At 36.1% G+C, this 22,145-nt stretch overlaps 1 protein-coding gene across 3 annotated transcripts in view; it reads right to left on the minus strand.

Moving 5' to 3' along the window:
* arg (arginase) overlaps positions 1-21,464 on the minus strand; it is a 273,733-nt gene extending 252,269 nt beyond the window's left edge. The window contains exons 1-2 of one of the 3 annotated variants that reach the window (XM_090395244.1): positions 21,289-21,457; positions 20,874-21,027 (exon numbers count right to left, since the gene is read on the minus strand). In XM_090395244.1, coding sequence (XP_090251370.1) covers positions 20,874-20,981 — 108 coding nt within the window. In that variant the 5' untranslated portion in view covers positions 20,982-21,027; positions 21,289-21,457. Of the gene's footprint in view, positions 1-20,873 lie in introns of all 3 variants that reach the window. The other 2 variants (XM_090395243.1, XM_090395245.1) reach the window with 2 other exon arrangements.
* Between the last annotated feature and the right edge of the window lie 681 nt (positions 21,465-22,145).

Consider the following 22,145-nt stretch of genomic DNA (forward strand, 5'->3'; position numbering starts at 1 on the left):
ATCATCTGGAGCACGCATGCGCGCGCACACACACACACACACACGTATATATATGAATATACAAAGACAGGCTATGTTACATTTCAAATAGTACGCCAAAGTGACAATAATGATTTGATCAGCCAGTATTCTACTGGCCTGATCTGTAGTGGAAAAAAAAAAAAAAAAAACTACATCAAAGCTATATTCTATTTATAACATGTGGGTAGAATATGTGCCATCCATATTCTTGGGATTTTTAGACCGCCATTATTGTTAAGATTAGTGTGGATGATAAGAATTTCACAGGCCTCCTTAAATTTTTTGTAGTCTCCATAATTTTACTGAAATGAATGCTGATCACTGTGTAACACTAAGGGAAAGTTTTACAGAATGCTTCCTATGAGAATAGATTGAAGGCCTGTGGGCTCCAAAAACTAGCTGATAGGCATAAGCATAAGGGAGGAGATCTGATAGAAGTATATTATTATTATTTGACACCTCCAGGGAGTCCAAGGACTCAACGAGAGAGGCACCTGCTCTACAACTCTGTCTCAACCACTCAATCCACTAACTGACCGCAACTACACCAACGCCATCTACCGCCACTAGTATTTCCACAGACAACACAAATATCCATGCCCAAATATCCATGCATGTTCGAATCCCGGTGGGATTCGAACCCGCAGCCTCTTGGCTGGAGAGCAGATACACTAACCACTCTATATAAGCTATTAAAGGGCTTTTATGTTATAGATAAGGATGACATTTTTTTCTGTACAGTGCAGGAGATGGGAGATAATGAGGGGTCATCTCTGGAAATTGCTCATTATAGCTCATCACCACTATAGTAACAGCAGGAAACAATTGGATGAAAATGGCATGCAAGGAAGAAGAGTGGAAAAATCTAAAAAGGCTTTGAAAAACAGTGGTACAGATTGATATCATCATCAGGATACAGTTGTTTGTAAATGGTATAAAAGTGGGGAAGAGCTAGGAGGAGTGAAACGTTATGAATCTTCAGGAGAATTTGGGATTAGATGTGTTGACAGATGAGCAGAATGACAAATTTAAAGTTATAAATTGTAAGACAGAAATTTCAAAGGCAAGGATGGAATGTGCATACAACTGGTGGAGATATACTGAAAGTAAGTAGATGAGATAAGGTACCTAAGTTGATGGTAGAACAACAACTGAAATTCTGATGCCATATTGTGAGGATAGCACAACGTATGATATGTAGAAATTGTTACTGTACGAGACTTGGTTGGATTGTGTATGGGAAACTGCATGCAGTTTTGATCACATGGTTTCAAGGAGATGAAAATGTTTTGAAAAGGATTCAAAAGAAAAGTGATTAAGCTGGTGTCAAGTCTCAAATGTTGTGTATGAAAGTCAGTCTGAGAAAATATCACCTACAGAGCCTAGTAGACAGGATAAGGAAAGAAGATTGTGTGTCTAAAATGGAAAAGGATTTGTCCCAATTAATGCAGAAAAGATTTCAAGAGAATGGTGGGAAACCAGGATAGAACAAGAGGTCATTAGTTTATTATAAAAATGTCTTATTTTAGTGACCTGCTTACATTTTATAACAAACAGAGTGAGACAAGGGAAACATATGCTATGCAATTAATGTACTCTGCAAAGGTCACTATTCGACTTTATTAACAGTGCTATTTTCTAATATCTCGTTTATGCCTTTATTAAGTAGCAACAGTTCACCGTTATTTAGGTGTGGCTAGATAGGTTCATCACATGGCTGTTACTTGCATATGGTTGGTTGTGCCTCATATTCCTTGTTTTGTGGTTGGCTGCTGCTAGAATGACATGTCGGATCATTGATGTTTTCGTTATCTGCCCACACAGCCCCTAAACTTTAAACAGTTTCTCAGCCAAATGTAGTCTATCTTTAACTGTGTACGTAAGCCTACATCTACAAGCCAATTTATACATGCTGACTCTTACCACCACCCTTTACAAAACTGCCCTCAAAAACAGAGCTATAACAATTTGATCTAATGAACATGCTCTTAAAAAAATTAAAAATTATTAGTAACACATGTATAAACCACCACTATAGCAAATACCATCAATAAAATTCTTCATAAAATTTTACCGAAAAATACAAATAAAATAGATTACAATAAAACCATAGCTATCCACCGTAGCATAATGCCAGCCTGGTTGGCCAAGTGGTTAGCGTATCTGCTCTCCAGCCAAAAGGCTGCGGGTTTGAATCCTGCCGTGGGCATAGATGTTTGTGATTGTCTGTGAAGTGGTGGTGGTCGACAGTAGATGGCATTAGTGTAGATGATGTAGGTAGTAGTGGTTGGTAGATTGTTGGAGATTGAGAGTTGTAGAGTAGGTGCCCTCCCTCGATGAATCTATGGACTCCCTGGATGTGTTAAGTAGTAATAATAAGTAATAATAATTGGAAGAACAGCGGAACGTTGCACCCTTCAATTAGAAAAGGCCTCAGTTCAATTCTCATCACGACAAGGGGAATATGGGCTTTTTCAATTGAAGGCGAGTTACCCAATGTCATACAGAGATAGCAAGGTTTTTTCTCCTGGAAACTCAGGTTTTTCATCCCACATACAAAATAATTGTCCTTCAGAACACATGCAATTCATAGACAAAAAAAAAAAAAAAAAAAATACTGTTGTTGTGATGATGGGTGGTGGATGGCACTGAAGGTAGTAGTGTCATAGTGAGAGAATTAAGTAGTAGTGGGGGGGTGAGATCTACTGAGCGGAGTAGAGTGCCCTCCTGCGATGAGTCCTTGGACTCCATGGAGGTGTCACATAATAATCCCATACATTAAAGGGTTATCAGATAAAATAAACAGACTGTTACACTATTACAATCTTAAAGCTACTTTTAAACCACCTATAAAATTAAAAAACATATTCAACTCCTCCAAGGATCGTCTCCCTCCCTAGGCCCACCTGGCAGTATACAGAATCCACTGTACCTGCAACCTACCTTATATTGGTGAAACTGAACACACAATTCTAATCCGTGAAAAAGAACACAAACAACGCATTAAGTTTAACAATTTTGATAAAGCAGGCCTCTCAGATCACACTCTTAACACCCTACAACATTGGGATTGGAAAAGTATCTGTTCCTTACATCATACAAAAATTTGGTATGAATGCAAATTCAAGGAAGCCTGTCAAATTTTGATCAACCATCCTAATCTAAACAATAATGATGGCATAAAAATCCCAAGATTTTGGATTATGCACATTCAGTCCATGTAAATTCTTTCCAGTTTTACCAAAACAAGCCTTAAATTACAAACCATTAGGAAAAAGAAAAAACAGGACATCCTCTAAACAGATTCAATGACGACTTGTAACAGGCCACTCTAAGCCTAAATCCTTGAAAAGCATGATGATGATCACCCTCTAAGGCAATCGCATGGTTGGGGTGGGGAAGATAAAAAAAGTTTCTGAGTGTATCTACCCACATGGGTTGGTATTTTGTAAACTGAGAAATAAAGAAACAGCACCAATGGGCAGATATATGAGTGTCTAAAAAAGACATTATTTTTCTTTTCTATAGTGAACTTTCTGGAGTACTACCTGTTGAGGTGGAAGAGAAAAAGAGTAATGTGTATAAGTCAAATGGCCAAATAGAGAACAGATAATCAATGTATCATAACCTGACAGAAGGTCTGAAAAGAGCAGTATTAAGAGGCTCTTGGCTCTCTAAATTAGTTAAAAAAAAAAAAAGCCTTTTAATTCCTGTTCTCCTCCCCCCTCCCTAGGGTGTAGGATTTATTCAAAATTCATAAATCCAATAACCTTCTCCGTTTTATAGTAGAATGCTAGTCCATAGCATTCTACTATAAAATGGAAACAAACAAAACAGTTAGCTAAATCTTTAACATCCCCTTACTGGCCATACTTCATTTGTTATAAAAACAATCCCACCCATATTTAATCCATAATGTTCCCCTCCCGTTATGGGTGAAATGACCTATAGACGTAACAGACATTACAACTAGGGGTTCTTCCTTCTCTCTCTCCTCCTGTAGCTAATTTCTATATGGAGAATTTCAAAAAACATTCTCTTGATATTGCCATTCTCAAACCCTCAATCTGATAATGTGTATTCCAGTTGACCATATTATTATTCGTGACACCTCCAAAGAGTCAGAAGACTCATCACAGGAGGACACCTACTGTACAATTCTCCGTCTCCACTACACCGAATCTCTGCTACAAATCATCTATATCAACGCCATCTACCGAACACCACAACCAGTATTTTATTGTCTGTAAGTCACGTGTGTTCTGAAGGGCCGATCTGTCTGTATGCGAGATGAAAAACTCAAGTTTCCGGGAGAAAAAACCCTGCTACCTCCATATGAGATCAGCTAACTCACCTTCGATTGAAAAAGTCCATATAAAGATTCCTCCTGTCATGACGAGAATCGAACCCAGGTTTTTTCCAATCGAAGGGATGGCTCAAATATATTACTTTTTCATCAGAACCTCAACAACCAATACCCCAGAATCTAGTTCACTATTACAATGTCTTTACTAGACATTGTAATCACATCTTCCCAATGGCATACTTTCTTTCTTAGTTTATAGAAAACCTACCCACATGGATAGATATATTCAAAAACTTTTTTCATCTCTCCCCTCCCAACAATATGGTATCATAAAAACCCTTGTTAACAGAGCCGGCCACTTCAGCTCAAACCATGTCAAAACAAATGTACACATTAGAGTAATAGTGTTACTATTCCCCTCCTGTAAGAATTGACTTCCTACTACCTCTGTTCTGGATGTGTACAAGGGTCCTTGCTCATGTATCTTGAGGAAAACAAATATATCTTCAGCCAGCTAGGGTTTCTCAGGTCTAGGTGACCATGCCACAAACACCTTAAAAAGAATCAAATGGGAAACAAACAACTAACAAACAAACTTCGTTGTAGCAAATACAAACTTGAAAGGACTTTTTTTTTTGGAATCAGAAGCAAACTCAAAAATACAATCTAATCTTAATAAACATGACTGCATGAAATTTCCCAAGATTTGGGAAATAGTAATGCAACAGCCAAAAGTTACCTACCAGCATCTATTAGAGCAGAGCTTCCCAAACTGCGGGCCGCGGCTCCCTTGGGGGCCGTAGGTTTTGTTGAGGGAGGCCATGAAATAATGAAAACAAATTTAAAATCTTTTAAGACTAAGTAGATTTTTTTTGTCTTAAAAGACACGTATTTAATTTTTATTATTTATTATTTCTTTTTTGTTATTTTTTATATAGCGCCTCCGTAGCGCAATGTACCAATTGCACCCTTTGATTGGAATAGGCCTAAGTTCAATTCTCGTCGCAACGGGAGGAATCTTTATCTGGACGATTTCAATCGAAGGTGAGTTAGCCGATCTCATATGGTGATTTTTCTCCAGGAAATTCGGGTTTTTCATCCCGCACACAGACAAATCGGCCCTTTAGAACACACACACAATTTACAGACAAAAAATACTAGTTGTGGTAGTGGTGGAGGTGGGCGGTAGATGGCGTTGATGGAGATGATTGTAGTAGAGGTTCGGTGTAGTGGTTGAGACAGTTGTAGGTGTCCTCCCGCGATGAGTCTTCGAACTTCTTGGAGGTGTCACGAAATAATAATAATAATATTTTAATGGAAAAAATCACACATTGGTGCAGGTTCACAAATTTTGCTTCCTGCATATTTCGGCGCTTAATGAATATTAGTAAATATATGCTTATTCATAAATTTCATTTCAAAGCAGAAATCTAAGAATTGCAGCTTCAAATATTTCACCTGATATTGGATATTGGTGTAGCAGTATTGAAACACATCCATCACATTAAATTGTTACTAAACTTCTTTCATGTTTTTAATTCTTTCTTTATTACTGATCGTTTTACGTTTCATGTGCTTGTACTGCAAATGTACAATAACAATATATCTATCTATATAAAAATATGAGATAATGTGCCATGTCAAATGTGTATGTAAGATGCTAAAAATGTAATATATGCATTTGATTTTAGCAATATTCGTTGTGTATGTTTTGTATTGAATATAAATACAATAAATATTGTAATAATATATGTCTATATATTATAATTTTTTTGAGGGGGGGCTGTGAAATATTTTAATTTTCCCAAAGGGGGCCCTGACATCCAGAAGTTTGGGAAGCACTGTATTAGAGCACCCTTGGTGAGTCTTAACTCCCTGAAGGCAATAGTATGATAATAATTCATTCTATTCATCTTCCTCATGGCACTTGCACACTTTATTACAACAGGATGCAAAACAGACTGGTTGGAAACATGAATAATATCTCCACTCTCCACTCACCAACTAAAAAAAAAAAAAAGCTGCAGGATCAAATCCCACCATGATGTGGATTTGTGAAAGTCTTCAGGTGGTAAATGATTTTGAATGACCAGTATAATACCCACCACCACCACCACACACACACACACACACACACAGTAGCCCAGCTTCCTGATCATCTAACCCATTAGCAGAACTGAAATGTGTGCCATATGTTACCAACCTTTCATGGGTGGGAGCGACATTTGAAAAAAAAATATATATATATATATATTATAACAATCATAAGAGAACAGAAAAACCACAGTACCTAAGAATGATAAAATAGGTTTAGCTAACCTTGCCTTCCAAATTTACCACAAATTAAAACGCTCATATCACTTAGCTATGTGAATTTTGGTGCCAAAGAAAGTTTAAAAAAGTGGCACTAGTAGCTTGAGTGAGTTATCAAACAGCAAGAACAACAACTATGAAGATTTGTTTTTAAATTTTGGAAATCTGGTCAGCTGACTTCATTAACATTGGAAATCCAATTCTGCTTCACATTACAGGTGAAAATGTATAAATGGAACTCAAGACCTAGTATTATTTTGTACTCATATATCAAACCACAATGATAATTATCATCTATTTATCTTGAGTTAGTTATTTATAATTTCCAAAGGTATTTTAATTAGTCAATTTTCTCAGACACTGTGTCATTTCTGTAAGGTTACATTCTACTACATTTTCTATAAAGAAGCATGTCCTGACACTTCATTATATTTAATTTAATACATAAAATAAAATTTACAGTCAGAAATTCATAGTAGGAGATGTCAAATTTAATCTAGATACTAATCATCTCAGGCAAAGTGAAACTTTTATGGTGGCAGAATAAAAGTATTGAATTGTACTTCATTGCTAGGAATAAACATCTAAATTAGGCTATTCTGTATAATAAAACAGAGTGTAATAAAAAAAAATACGATGCAATTTATCATATTACTTTCAAGATATTTCTATTTAAACAGAATATGACAAAGCAATATCTTGAAAGAAATATGGGGGTATACTGCAACATATTTTTGGTTTGTGTATTTACAGCATGTTAACTTGGAATTGCACTGCTGCACTTTCATTTATAAAATCCAATTATATCTTGATTGAATTATTATCAGGTGTTATAGTTTCACTTATTAATGACATAGCATAAACTACAAAAAACTTCTATTCAAATTAATTTTTACCATCCAAGAAATCAACCTTAAACTAGAAATTATATTAGGAAAGGTCCATAGAAAATTCATTAAAGTGGTAACTGTTCTTTGCAATGTGGGATATGAACATAATGAAGGAATGCAATTTGCAAAATCACATGAACAGGAGGTTAAGTTGGTTAGGGATTGTTACTGGGTCAGTGTGGAAGAAATTTTTCACAGGTGTGTGTGAGAGAGAGAGAGAGGAAGGGGGGGGGTAGAGCAAGGGAGTAAAGTGCAGGTTCTTTGCATTGCAAGAGTACTTAGTGAGCAGAATGCATTACCGACAGTTAGTTTAAAGCACAGTTTGATGAGCTTTATGTATGACATTGTAGTTCCTGTGATGAGGCTTTTGACTCCATGGAGGTCTGGTGCTAATAATAATTAAATTATATCATATGCATGAAAACAGTTAAAAGTTCAATTCTCTGTAACATGGGGTGAGATATATTTTGAGTGATGTTCAAATCACTGCATTCAAGTTTCTGAAAAATCTTTGAATTTTTCAAATCACAAACAATTTTCCACATTTGAAAAACAGACAAATACAGACAGAATCATGCTACTTTAATCTCAATAAATATAAGATGGCCCTCCCATAATGAGTTGTGACTCCCTAGAGTTCCTCACTAATAAAAATTATTTATGTGATCAAGCAGAAATAAATTTCAGTCATCGTACTATATTGTGAACCTGCAAGCAATTGTTTGTATTTATGGATTTTTTTTTTTTTTTTGCATGCCATTTGTTGTTGCCAGCTGAGAAGTGGCTCTGACTAAGAAAATATTCCATGGAACATTGGTGAGATAACAATGAATGCAAACTGACCCAAAGTCAAATTAGTGTGCTGAGGTTTGTAAGCTCCTATCTCCTGTCTAATAAAAACATAAAATAGGCATAAAATTAAACAGGAAATGAACTTTTATGCTTCCTTCCAATAAGAAAATAATTCTGCAGGAAGAAAATAGTTCCTTTACAAAATTATAACATGAAGTTATTTAATGTTATTTAACAGTATCTTGATTTAATTTAATAAAACTTGATTACAGCTGTGCCAGATATGTCACTGACTTATAATAACCAGTTGCATGAAAAGTACAAAGAGCAGGCGAGGAAGATGACTCGCTTAATAAGGGTAGCAAAAGTGCGGTATGAGCAGCAGTTAGCTAAAGCAGCCAAAAAAAATCCTAAGGAGTTTTTTCGATACGTGGCCAGTAGAAGAAAGAATGATTATGGTAGGATGGAACTGATTGATGAAAACGGAGGAATGATAATCGCTGCGGAGGATATAGTTCAGATATTTAATGAGCAATTTATAACGGTATTTCATTCTTATGAATGTGACATCATGCTGAACTTGAAAGCAGTGGGAAAGAAGGAGGATGAGGAACTGTTAGTAAGTGAACAGGAGGTATATGAGGAATTGAATAGATGTGGTGTAAATAAAGTTGTGGGACTTCATGCAATTTCACCACGTGTTTTGAGGGAGTGTTCCAGAGAGTTAACAACAGCTTTTGCATATCTTTTTAACATGAGTCTCTCACTAGGTCAAGTTCCAAAAGAGTGGAAAGAGGGTAAAATTGTTCCGATTCATAAGGGAGGTGATAAGGTTAGGGCTTTGAATTATAGACCAGTCTGTATGTCTGGAGTAGTGGTTAAGGTATTAGAGATGTTAGTTAGGACTAAGATTCAGAATTGGGTTGACAACAGAAAAATACTCTTTGGCGGCAAGCATGGATTTACTAAAGGAAGATCGTGCTTTAGCAATCTGCTTACTTTTCAAAATAAAGTGACAAATGTGTTGGATAAAGGTGTTGCATATACAGTGGCATATTTAGATTTTGCAAAAGCAATTGCCACATCACAAGCTGGTAATTAGAACGAATGGGGCTGAACAGTAGATTAGTTCGCTGGATTGGAGATTGGCTGTCTGATAGGTATAAGAGAGTTTCTATGGAAGAATGATATTCTAGAAGAGGAAAGTTACTAGTGGTGTAAATATCATTTACATACAAATTAAACAGCAGTGGTGTACCCCACTGTTGTTTAATTTGTATGTAAATGATATTTTGAAAGGTCTGAATGATGATATGCAGTTGTTTGCATGTGATGCAAAGTTGGGGGGAGCTATCAGGAGTAGAGTAGATGCTGTAGCTTTGCAAGAGGACTTGAATACACTGGCTGAATGGATAAATGAGTGGGATGTCAATTCAATGTCGCAAAGTGTAAAGTTTTGAAATTTGGGAAGCAGAAATGGGATGTAGAGTACACAATCAGTGGAAATATCTTGGAAGTGGTAGAGGAGATGAGAGATTTGACAGTGATTGTAGACAATGACCTAAAATTTCAGGGATATGTTACTAAAATTGTGAGGACAACAGAGTGGATAATGGGAATGATGCAGAGGGCACTAACTTGTAGAAGTAAGGACGTTATGGTTCCTATATAGAAGGCTTTGATCAGGCCACATATGGATTACTATGTACAGATTTGGTCACCTGGTTTTTCAAAAAGATGAAGATGTGTTGGAAAAAGTTCAGAGACAATTGACTAAGGTGGTTTCTGGTCTCTGGAATGTTGAGTATGAAGACAGATTGATAAGATTCAATTTGCAGAAATTGGTGGACAGGAGGAGAGGGGATATGATCGAGACATATAAGCTGTTAAGAGGTTATTACCAGATTAATGTCGGGGAGGTTTTGCACAGAATGGGTGAAGATAGGAAGAGAACACGAGGTCATTCTTGGAAGCTGTATAAGGAGGTTGTGAGTGAGGAACAGGTTTTTTGCACGGAGAGTGGTGAGTGATTGGAATGCATTGCCAGAGAGTGTGGTGAGCACAGAGACAGTAAATATATTTAAGGTGCGGTATGATAGACTGCATGTATAATAGTGGACCTCACATGATGAGTCTTTGACTCCATGCAGGTTTTTTTATAATAATAATAACCTGTCAGAAAAAAGAATATTAAATTAAATTATATAATCAAATAAAAATATAAATTGGTCAGTGATAATAAATTTTTCACTCTGTAATTCTGCATAACTCCAACTTTTTTTTTAACTTAATAAGTATGTTTTTATTGTAATGTATACCAACATGTCATGTAGTTATTTTTTCTTCTATTTTTGGAAGTTTTTCCACTTGGTCATACTTTAAATTAAAGATACCAAGAAAGTATATTTCTTCTTCTTTGTATATCTATCCTATGCATGACAGATATGACAAAATATATTAACTTGCTAAAGCATTTTATTATTATTATATGGACACCTCCATTAAGTCCAAATACTCATCGCAGGATAACCAATCTATCCACACAATCTATCATACCTCTCCTTGAACCCATTAACAGACAAAACACTCAAATGACTCTGCCAACCCATTCACAACACAAGCAAAAAATCGAGTCCTCACACCCACTACTAACCAAACATTTATTCAACTTTCAGGGATGAATACTTGTTCTGGCCCCTCCAGCCAAGCGCTGAAACATTCCCCCTGCATCAATCCTATAAAACCCTTTAAGCAACTTAAATGTTTCTATCATACCCCTCCTTTTTTCCTATCAACCACTTCTGCAATCAACACACTCTCAATCTATCTTCATAGGGAACATTCCAGAGGCCACTCACCATCTTGGTCACTAGCCAGTGAATCTTCTTCACCATTTCCTCATCACCAAGAAACCCAGCAGACCAGACTTGAGCACAGTAATCCAGATGTGAACATATCAAGTCCTTATGAAGAGGAATAACAACTTCTTTATCTCTACTTGTTAATGTGTTCTTCAACAGTCAAGTAATCTTATGGGCAATCTTAGCAATATGTCCTCTAAACTTTAAGTCTCTGTCTAGCATCACCCTAAAATCTCTAGCTACATCTATTTCCTAGAGTAGAGTGCAATCAATGTGATACATAATTTGTAATTTATTTATCCTAAAATGCATAACTTCACATTTCTTGACATTAAACTGACATTATCTTCTGCCCACACTGACAGTCCATTTAAATCACCCTGCAAGCTTTCAACATCACCTTCATTAACTATTACTCTAATCAATTTCATATCATCAGCAAACAATTGAATATTTCCTTTCAAGTTATTTCATATTTCATTTATGTACTAATTAAACAGCAATGGTCCCAGCACCAAACCTTGTGGCACACCACAAGTCATCTGTTTTTCCCTTGATTCTGTCTCCCCATGTACCACTTTTTTTATATTTATCCAGCAGCCATCCTCTTATCCACTTAACCAGTGTCATATCCATTCCCATTTGTTCTTCTAATTTGCATAACATAGTTCCATGTGATATTCTGTCAAATGCCTTTGTAAAATCCAGCAGAATCATCGTGTAGCCATTTCCTTTATCCAACTCTGCTGTTATTCTAACATCAGAGTTGGATATATGGGGGTCCTCGAGTTACGTCGGAGATCCATTCCTACGGACCGATGTAAGGCAATTTTCTATGCAAGTCCGTCGGAATTACCATAGCGTAAGTTACTTACCGAACCTAAAACACTCTGAAGTCATACGTATATATATATAAACCACATAAGCCAACCTTTACTAGCATTAAACTTTTCACCTGCACTCATTTCCCCTCTTTCACTTTTCAATGCCTCAAACAATCTTTTCACCTTTTCTTGAATTAACATGAGGCTAATTCCGGCAAAGGTTGGTCGACTGGTAGAGCCTCTGCTACTAATGGCTCAGTTAAGTAAGTTTGAGCGTGATTAGTAGTTGGAAGGGGACCAATCATTCGATGCTGTTGACACTCTCTCCCTCGATGAGTCTTTGGACTCCCTGGAGGTGTCAAATAATAATAATAATAATTAGGATACTGCGTTGATGCTGGTCTTCCAGCCAAAGAACAAGAAGCCTTTCCATTTCATTTCAATCATGAGCCTACTACGTTTTTTCGTAATCACAGTCGATTTCATGGGCGCCAATCCTTTCACGTGTTCAAGGATGCGAACTTTATCCTTGATAATAGTCCCGACTGTGGTATGACTTAAGTTCAATGTGCGGCCGATGTTCGTTGGCGTTTCTCCCTTTTTTGCCCTTTTAATAATGTCTAATTTCACTTCCAATGTAATGGCTTTCCTTTTCTTCGACACACTGCCTTCGGAAGATGGCAGTGTGCCGAAGAGAGCGGATGTAAAGAAAGCGGAGAGTGTATGTAAAACTCGAGAGCGGATGTAAAGAAAGCACGTGGTACCCAAAGAGTGTATGCGGGGACCCAAGAGACGGCACCTCTCCCAAACAAACATCTCATAACGGCGTATTCTTCTGCCGCGCTCACAAACAAGTTCTCCCGCGACGTTTGAATTTTATGTCGCGCTGCTTCAAGTCTAAATTTATTTTTAAATTATTTATGGGATTACCGCCGTAAAGTCGAAACAACGCATGTTGAGGACGACGTAGGTCGAGGACCCCCCTGTACTCTATTATAAAAAGTTAGTAAATTACTAAAACATGACCTATTCTTCACAAAGCCATGTTGCCCCTCATACAGTATCGTATCTTTATCCACCCATTCTTGAATTCTCTTTTTGATCAATTTTTCCAGTAGTACTTTTACCACCAAGCCAGAGATACTGAATGGTCACTAATTTGTTACTGCAGTCTCAGAATCTCCCTTATGTGAGGGAACTATTTTGTCCTCTTTCCATTCCCTTGGAACTCTACTAGAGCTGAGACTTAAAGAGCCTAGTCAGAGGCATTGCCAGTTCCTTTGCACATTCTCACAAACTCCTTGCTGATATCCCATCTAATCTCACAGCTGTATTTACACTGAGACTCAGCCATCTCCTAAGAACCTCCAATTCATCCACCTCTGTTACTGCATTAGTGTCTGTCACATATTAAAGCAGTAACCTCAATAGAATGATATATAAACCCTTGCAAAGAGGTAACTCAACTATTTCATCTACTTCTGTCACCTCGCAACCATCATCGCTCGCTAAGGTTAATCCCCCATAGCCGTTATTCCTCTGACTTGCCACATAATCAGAGAACTCTTTGGAATATCTTTGGCCTGCTTGGGTAATATCTTCTTATAATCAGGTTTCATACATGCTGGTCACATATCTTGCCTGAGCCTTGTACTGTTTGTGAGTTTGCTGGTCCTTTATATACCCTCCACAGCTTTTTCTTCTTCTGTAGCTCATGCTTAATGAAATTACTCATCCATCTAGCTCCTACCTGATTAACCTTCCTCACCTTAAGTATAGAATTTAATACTGCTTCTTCCAGATGACACATAGATTTAAGCCTCTTACTAAGCTTGTCATAATCACCTGCCTTGTAGTTCCATATACCCTTTCCTGACAGAATATTCTTCATGTTGCACTATCTCCCCAAGTCAAGACCACATGATCATGTTCACAAATCAGAAGCAATGTGGCCACCTTGGTTATGGATAGCTCTTCTGATCCTATTACCAGGTCCAATACTCTCACACCCCGAGTCTAGTCCCTTCAATCACATGCTGCTTCAAGTAATTATCTCATTGTAGGTGTATAAATTTCATTTCCTTTCTGCCATATGCTCTTTCTTCCATCCAGTCAATATCTCCATAGTTTGTCGTCAATAATAATCACTCGACCTATACCCATTGTACTAATTTGCGACTGCATGTTTTCAGATCATCCATGGAATCCATGGGCCTACAGCAACCAACTATATATTTTATCTTACTCTCCCCATCCTATCTTCCCTTAAAATAATAAACCTATACATTCTATCTGTCTAACTACATCATCTGATTATTATTATTATGAGCAACTCCAAGGAGACTTTAGACTAATCGAGGGAGGGAGGCCCTAAACATCATGTCAAGAACTATCAAACATTTGCACAGTATCTATCATACTTTGCTTTGAACTCATTTACAGTCATGGCACCCACAACAGACTCAGGCAATCCTATTTCACTCATTCAACACTCTCCAAGCGAAAAACCTAGTTCTAACAGCCATGCTAACTACACTCTTATTACTCAGTTTGTATGGATGGCCCCCCAGTTCTCCAACCAACACACCTGTTCTGAAAAATTTCCTCTGAATTAATCTTGTAAAAATCCTCAGTAATTTGTATGACTCAATCATATCACCCCTTTTTGCCTATCAACCAGTTTCTGTAACCCACAAATCTACAACATGTTCTTGTAAGGTTCATTCCACAGACTTACTACCATCTTGATCATTCGCCTCTGGATCCTCATCACCAAGAAACCCTGCTGCCCAGATCTGTGCGCAGTAGTCAAGATAGGGTCTTATCAAGGCTCGATAAAGAGGAAAAATAACCTGCTTGTCTTTGCACGTCAAAGTATTCTTCAGTAACCAAGTGATCTGATGAACTGCTTTAGTCACTTTTGCTATGTGCCTCCTCAACTTTAACTCCCTATCCACTAACACTCCCAAGTCTCTCACTTCTTCAATTTCTTGGAGTACAGTTCCCCAGTGTGGCATCACAAAATGCACACCTTACACTTAACCACATTCAACCATTCTCCTTTGCCCAATCTGCCAATCTATCCAAATCATCCTGCAAAATTTTGACAATCTATATTAACTATTCCTCTACCCAACTCTGCATCATCAGCAAATAACTGAACACTTCCTCTCAGATCCTTTCCTATATCATTAATGAACAAATTAAACAGTAGGGGGTAGAAGAACAGAACCATGTGGAATGCCACTAGTCACAGGCTTTCTTTTGGACTCTACTCCTGAATAAACTACTCTCTGATATCTCTCCATCAACCACCCTCCTATCCATCCCCATGTGCTGCAGTTTACTAATTAGAATTCCATGTGGAATCCAGTCAAAAAGCCTTTGCAAAGTCCAGCTATATCACTGTAAACCCATTACCTTTATCCATCTCAGCTGTCACTGTATTATAAAATGTGAACAAATTACTGAAGCATGACTTACCCTTCACAAAGCCATGTCCCCCCCCCCCAATACATTATCCCATTTCAATCTATCCATGCCTGTATTTTGCTCTTGTCCAACAGCATATCAGGAGTTGTTGTCAACTCCTGATATGCCAGTAATTTGTTACATCAGTCTTGGAGCCTCCTTTATGCAATGGAACTATTTTCCCCTCTTTCCACTCCAGGGTGGAAAGAGGGGAAAAACTTGATATAATCTTTAAAATCAGGACCTGTTTGGAAATGTCTAGGATGTATAGTTAGTATATATGGATATGTCTGATATCCACATATGCAAAAATATGCAAAAAAAAAAAAACAGCACAAAAAATGTATAAATATATTCTTTGGCTTGCAGCTCTCATGAGTATAGTCCTGAAGTCAGTGAAGCAATGATGCTCATTTAACCAAAAATGCTAAATTATTACATCTCGAAAGCATGGTTACAAAAAAAAAAAAAAAACATGACAGACACTTTTTTTTTTTGGATGGGGAGGGGAGAGAAGTTCCATACAGAAGAGGTGTTTAAAATCCAAACATAAAGGAGAATATAAAGAAGAAACTAGTTAACACTGAATACCTGCAGACTGTTCAAAACGACAGCATCACAATAAAGGAATGAAAAGTATATGCAGTAAGTGAACATAAACTGTAAAGGAGTACTGAACAACTGCTACATATGTTTTTATCACATTTTGAGCTAAATAAAGGAATTATTCATGCCAATTGAAACTGTGACTATGGAAATACTTATGGAAAATGCAAGTGGAAAATGAACTCTGTATGAATGAGGGTGGATTGAAATGAAGAGTGATGATTCATTAATCACTGATCTCTTCTGTAATAAATCAGGTATTTGTTTGTTGGGGGGGGGGGGATCACTTAGGGACTTGACTCCATATGTGAAAACCGTATTCACTGATTGGTAATTTGTCTAGAGTTAACAGCTAATTAAAATACAATAATATCTTGAACGAAAGAGAAAATCATCTGATTTCTTGAATGCTCAAAAAGTAAGTATTAGTGGTGTTACGTAACCTCATGACTACTCTACTTGTATATAGGATAATCTCTTTTTGGGATAATAACTTCCAATTTTTCTCAACATATTATACTTGATGGAAAATTATATTATTGTTTAAATCCTATACACAAGATATAACCATGAAGTAACTTCATGACTAGTGACTTATATATAGAGGCTGTTGACTTCATCAATTGCCTTATTATTGCATAATGTAAAAACATTATGGGAAGGATTGCTACCCATACCAGTTGTTTTACACTGGTTGAGTTGGAATTCAAACAATAGTTTCTTGTCAAATGCAATAAACATTATAACCAGTCAACCAACCAAGAAGAAAAACTTTCCACAACTATCCTTCATACAGACTGATCTCTTTTTTCTGTTTGTATATGGGATAACTTCTGCACTGATTTAACCTTGGTATATTCTTAAGTCTGGCTTCCACTGATGAGACATCAACAAAGTTCGAAACCAGTCTGGGCAGTGTTCCACGCCATAAGGTTTTTGCATTATGGGACACTAAGGCAACCGATGTAAAGTCAACAGCCTCGATATATAAGTAGGCTGGTCATGAAGTTACTTCATGGTTATGATTACACTTGAGTATAGGATTAAAACAAGAATATAATTCCTAGTTAAGTAAAACTGGCAAAGAAAAAAAAGAAGGTTAAGTTATTCCAGGAACAGAGATTCCAAATTGTCCAGATCTATGAGTGGTGGTGTTGTCAAAAAGTAAGAGTGAAAGACAAAGTTTTATAATACAGAAGACAGGACTAAGTTTTGCTAAAATCATAATTAATGAGGTTAATTATTATAATCTCCAGGAATGTTTTAGAATTCAAGGATTTTAAAAGTATCAACTACCTTTATTCACAGAGAATAAATGTAAAACTAGAGCAAATAAAAGAAAATGATGATTCAGAGATAGAAGGGAATAATTTAAAAGCATCACAGAAACAAATTTTTCTTTTCACAAAAACAATTCTGTTCACCGCCAATGACTAGGAATTTTGGCATGTTCATTACAAGCTGTCAGCAGTACACCCTGCATTTTATAGAACTGTCATTTGCACATATTTGCAAATGATGCATGTATTACAGTGCCCTCTATCAGTAACTTTTTTTCCCTGCCAAAAGAAATCCCCCTCCTTGCGATGCACTTTCATGGAAACCACACTCCAATAAACTCAATTTTTCTAATTTTAATGAATTATTGAAATATCTAGGAACTTATGGTCCACCCTGTATTTTTAACTCGCTGCTCAAAAAAAGTTAATGGTTGTCTCCATTACTTGGTAATAAAGTAGGTTTTTTAATTTGGATATACTATAAGTTAAAGATGCCAAGAAAATATATTCTTGGTTTCATCTTTTATCCAAGTGTAAGCAAACAAAGTTGTGCATGAAATAATTCCATGACTGGACTACTTATATACAGAGGCTAATGACCTCACATGAATTGCCTTAGTAACCCATAATTCACAGCACATCTCCTTACAAACATGTATAATACTATGCATTATGGGAAAGGTCACTACACAGACCAGTTTCAACCTTTACTGAGACATCTTTACTACTTGTATAATGGGAAATATATGACTTCTGCATTATTTTAACCTTGGTATCTCTTCTGGGTCTAGCTCCAACCCTTACGAGACCTCAATAAAGGTCAAAACTGGTCTAGGTTGTGGCCCCTCCCATAATTAATAACATTATACATGTCTGTAAGCAGTGGTGAGCTATGGAAATTTTAACAAAGAGCACATCGCCGAGCAAAAAAAAAAAAAAAAAAAAAAGGCCTAACTTAGCCTTTATAATGCTTATATTGAGACTTTTGTAGCGCTACTGATATGGTAATTCCTTAGGACATCAAATGCTAGATCTTTTAAAAATTCCAAATTGAGAAGTCGGTTTAAAAAGCCCTTTTATTGTTCGATGCAAAATGCTTGCATAAAGCTGGGTAATTTCTCCACAAAGCAAGAGCCGTTCGTAAACTGCAAGCTGCCCATCATGGTCCAAACACACAGGTGATCTTTAAAATTTCGATACAGGTCTTTTGCAATTGTATTTAATTCTAGTTGATTTTTTGACGATTGATGATAAAAAGCATATAATTTATCCATAAATATTTCAAAATGATTTATTTCTTAAATGTTTTTTATCGAATCGTCTAATGCTAAGTTTGAACGATGAGCGCAATGCCAAATCACAATGTTGGGAAATTTTTGTATTAGTTTGATTGCAACACCTGATTTGTTTCCTAACATTACACTAGCTCCATCAGAACAAAATGCAATGAAATGATTTTTTATATAGTTATCAGAAAATCCATATGAATTTAAAGTAGCAATTATAGTAGCATGTATACATTCCATGGTGGTATTTTCTAGTTCTACAAGATTATTAAACAAGAAGAACAAGGGGCTCGCAAATTTGAGAAAAATTTAAAGGGCTCATGCGAGCACCTTATAGCTCACCACTGTCTGTAAGGATATGTGCCTTGCATTATGGAATACTAAAGAAAATGATGTGAAGCAATTAGCCTCTATTAACAAGTTGTGAAATTACTTCATGCACAAACTTTGTTTTTGCTTACACTTGGATAAAGGCTGAAACTAAGAATATAATGTTTTGGCATCTTTAACTTATTGGGAATGAAATGAAATGAGAAACTCAACTGTAATGTTAAAGATACCAAGCAATTTTATAAGCTAGGTTTTAATCATTTTTCCCAAGTGAAGCAAACAGACAAATAAGTTAAGTTTGAGCTTGAACGTAGTTCAAGTCTGAGGCAACTCGTGGTAAAGGCAGAGCAAGCTCCGATCACTTTCCTTAGTATTTCTCCCTAATGCAAAGTGCGGAGACGTATGATGTTACGCATTAAAGGCAAGGGCCACTACCCAGACTGGTTTCGACCTTTATTAAGGTCTCGCCAGTGGGAGACAGACCCATAAATGCCAAGGTTGAAGTGATGCAGAGCATATAGATTTTACCTAATCAAGTTGCCACAAGGTGCTTTGACCTTATTAAATAAAAATCTCAGGATGATAGTAAGATGTAGAAAGTTTATTAACTGTTGGTTGAAATATATCATCCTTCTTAGAAATTGGTTGAATATTGGTTAACTGGAAATATCAACATGTTCAGACTTTTTTTTTTTTTTTCATCAGAGGAAATTGAAAACAGTATATGTGCTTGGAATAGGATTTATAAGATTTTATCTAGCATGCAGAATTAGTAAAATAATAATAATGCAACTAGAAACCATTAAATTAGTTTTTATATTTTTTTCTCAGTTAGTCTGTGCACATCTCTGCACTGACTAAAACAGTACTCTGTACTTCAAAGGCCATGAGATGATGGCAGTTGTCTGCTGTACTCTCCCCTGAAAATATCTGATTTATTGAGAGTTCAAACTCGTTATCAGTAAACACTTTAAAGCTGGATACAGTTTTTCCCCCAGTGTTCAAAAAATTTGTATAAAATTGCATTTTTTTCTAAAAAGCCTATCTGCACTCCCTTGTAAAAAATATGAAAACTAATATTTCAATTATTTCTAACTGCAATTTTGTACTAACTCTAAATGAGTAATTTTTTTTTTACTAAGTTCGAATCTTAGATAAAATTTTATATAATGTCCATAAGATCATTCATAATCTCAAGCATCCAGATCACTGCAAATTAATTCAAACCTTAAGGAAGAGGGGGAGAAAACCATCGAAAATTCTCAAGCTAATATCAATTAGAAAAACAAGTACCTATGATATAAAAATTTTACTCCACTAAGATTTTTTTTTTCTTGATATCGCATTAACATATTTCCCGTAATCGTACTATATCAGGTATTGATCACGTAATATGCTCTACGTATGTTACGCTCATATCTCGGTTCGCGAAGATATAACTTCTCCCAAACAATACTCAACAATGTAATATATATATATATTTTTTTATAGTCCTTATAAGGACTGGCTTGGCGAAGCAAGAATGCTTTTCATCTTCCCCGTTATCTGTAGAGGACAGTATAGGGATAAGGTGTTAATGAGCTATTAAAGCTCTGATCATGGCAGGAGGGTAACAGCAATAGCCGAGCCTCAGAACTTCATTGGCTACAGCATTGCCTCCGTTACCCTCCAAGGGTATTGGATTGAATGAATCAATCACCGCATCTCACGGTCGATTGATCCTTCTCTCCCATAACCTATTTTTTTTTTTAATCGCAAGAGACCTATATGAATATGCTAGACATAGGACCACGTGGCATGCACGCAAAATCACTAGCACGTGGAGTCGATTTCTCTAAATTTTGTTTAAACTTTCCAGTACAGATTTGAGGCATTTTTAAGTTACTACATTACCTGTCCTTTGGCAACAGGGGCTCCAACGATGGCAATCTTATTGGTGAAATTCCTAAACTGGATAAAAATCCACGGTATTTGCCTAAAGTCGAAGCATTTCCAAGCCATAATCGCAAACTTCAGTTTTTGACAATGATTGGTACGACAACGAATTCTAGAAGCGTTTAAAAATACAGATGTGGAATAATTAAAAATAAACTCTGCGACAGAACTTGCACGATAATATAAAAATTCTCATGTAGATTACATATAAATACATGTGGGGGTTTAGAAGTTGAAAATACAGATGTTGAGTAATTAAAAAATAAACTCAGCGATAGAACTTGTGGTACGATAATATAAAATTATGAGATATATTAGAGATAAATACATGTCGGGCCGCTAGGAAAGTGGGGAGTAAATCTGTTGACCGTACTTTAATCTTAGAATCAGTTGTCAAACATAAATACATGTTTACAAAGGCCATAAATAACTAGCGATGATTTCTTCTTGCAGCACTTGCCGGTTTGAATCTACAGATGACAGAAAAAAAAAAAGTCTAATTCAAAAAAAAAAAATGTAATTATAAAATTAAAAAGAAACAATAATCATAATAATAAATAAGTAAACAAAATACAATCAATTGAATCGACATTATATCAAGCAATAATTATACTGTTATGATTATAGACCGCGAGATGGCTGAATATTGGGATAACTATTCTAAACTAAGGTTCCAGTTGTTCAGAAAAGGCTCTAAATAGAGCTGTATTTAGATTTAGAGTCTAATTCTAAACAACTGGAAAGTGACTTTTACGCAGCACAGAAACAAGTACGGATAATGATCCGAAATCAAAGAAAACCACATTTGGAATACATAAATACTCCAATCATGGGAAGAGAACAATGGGAAAACTATTTTTCCAAATTAATAAAGGCAAAGAAGAAATAAAATGTGTGACATACCACAGCCAGAAAACATGATATGAAATAAATCATAATTTTATAGAATCAGTCATTTCAAAACTGCAAAATACGAAGTCATCTAAAACTACTGGAATTTAGAAAAAACACAGATTCCCAATCAATGGAGAATGACTATTACATATCATGTTATAACATGAACAAAAAATAATAATAGAATTTAACAAAACAAATGCTGCTGGTGTAGTATTATCAGTTATGTATCAACTAATGCCTATTATGCACTTCTTTAGTGTAGGTGAGACCTACTTAACATAATGTAAATTTTGGAGTGGACAGTTCAGTCTCTACCGGTAGATTGCGATCGCT

The sequence above is a fragment of the Typopeltis vanoorti genome, chromosome 7 (assembly GCF_054136105.1).
Source record: "Typopeltis vanoorti isolate ZY-2024b chromosome 7, IOZ_Tvanoo_1.0, whole genome shotgun sequence".
NCBI lineage: Eukaryota > Metazoa > Arthropoda > Arachnida > Uropygi > Thelyphonidae > Typopeltis > Typopeltis vanoorti.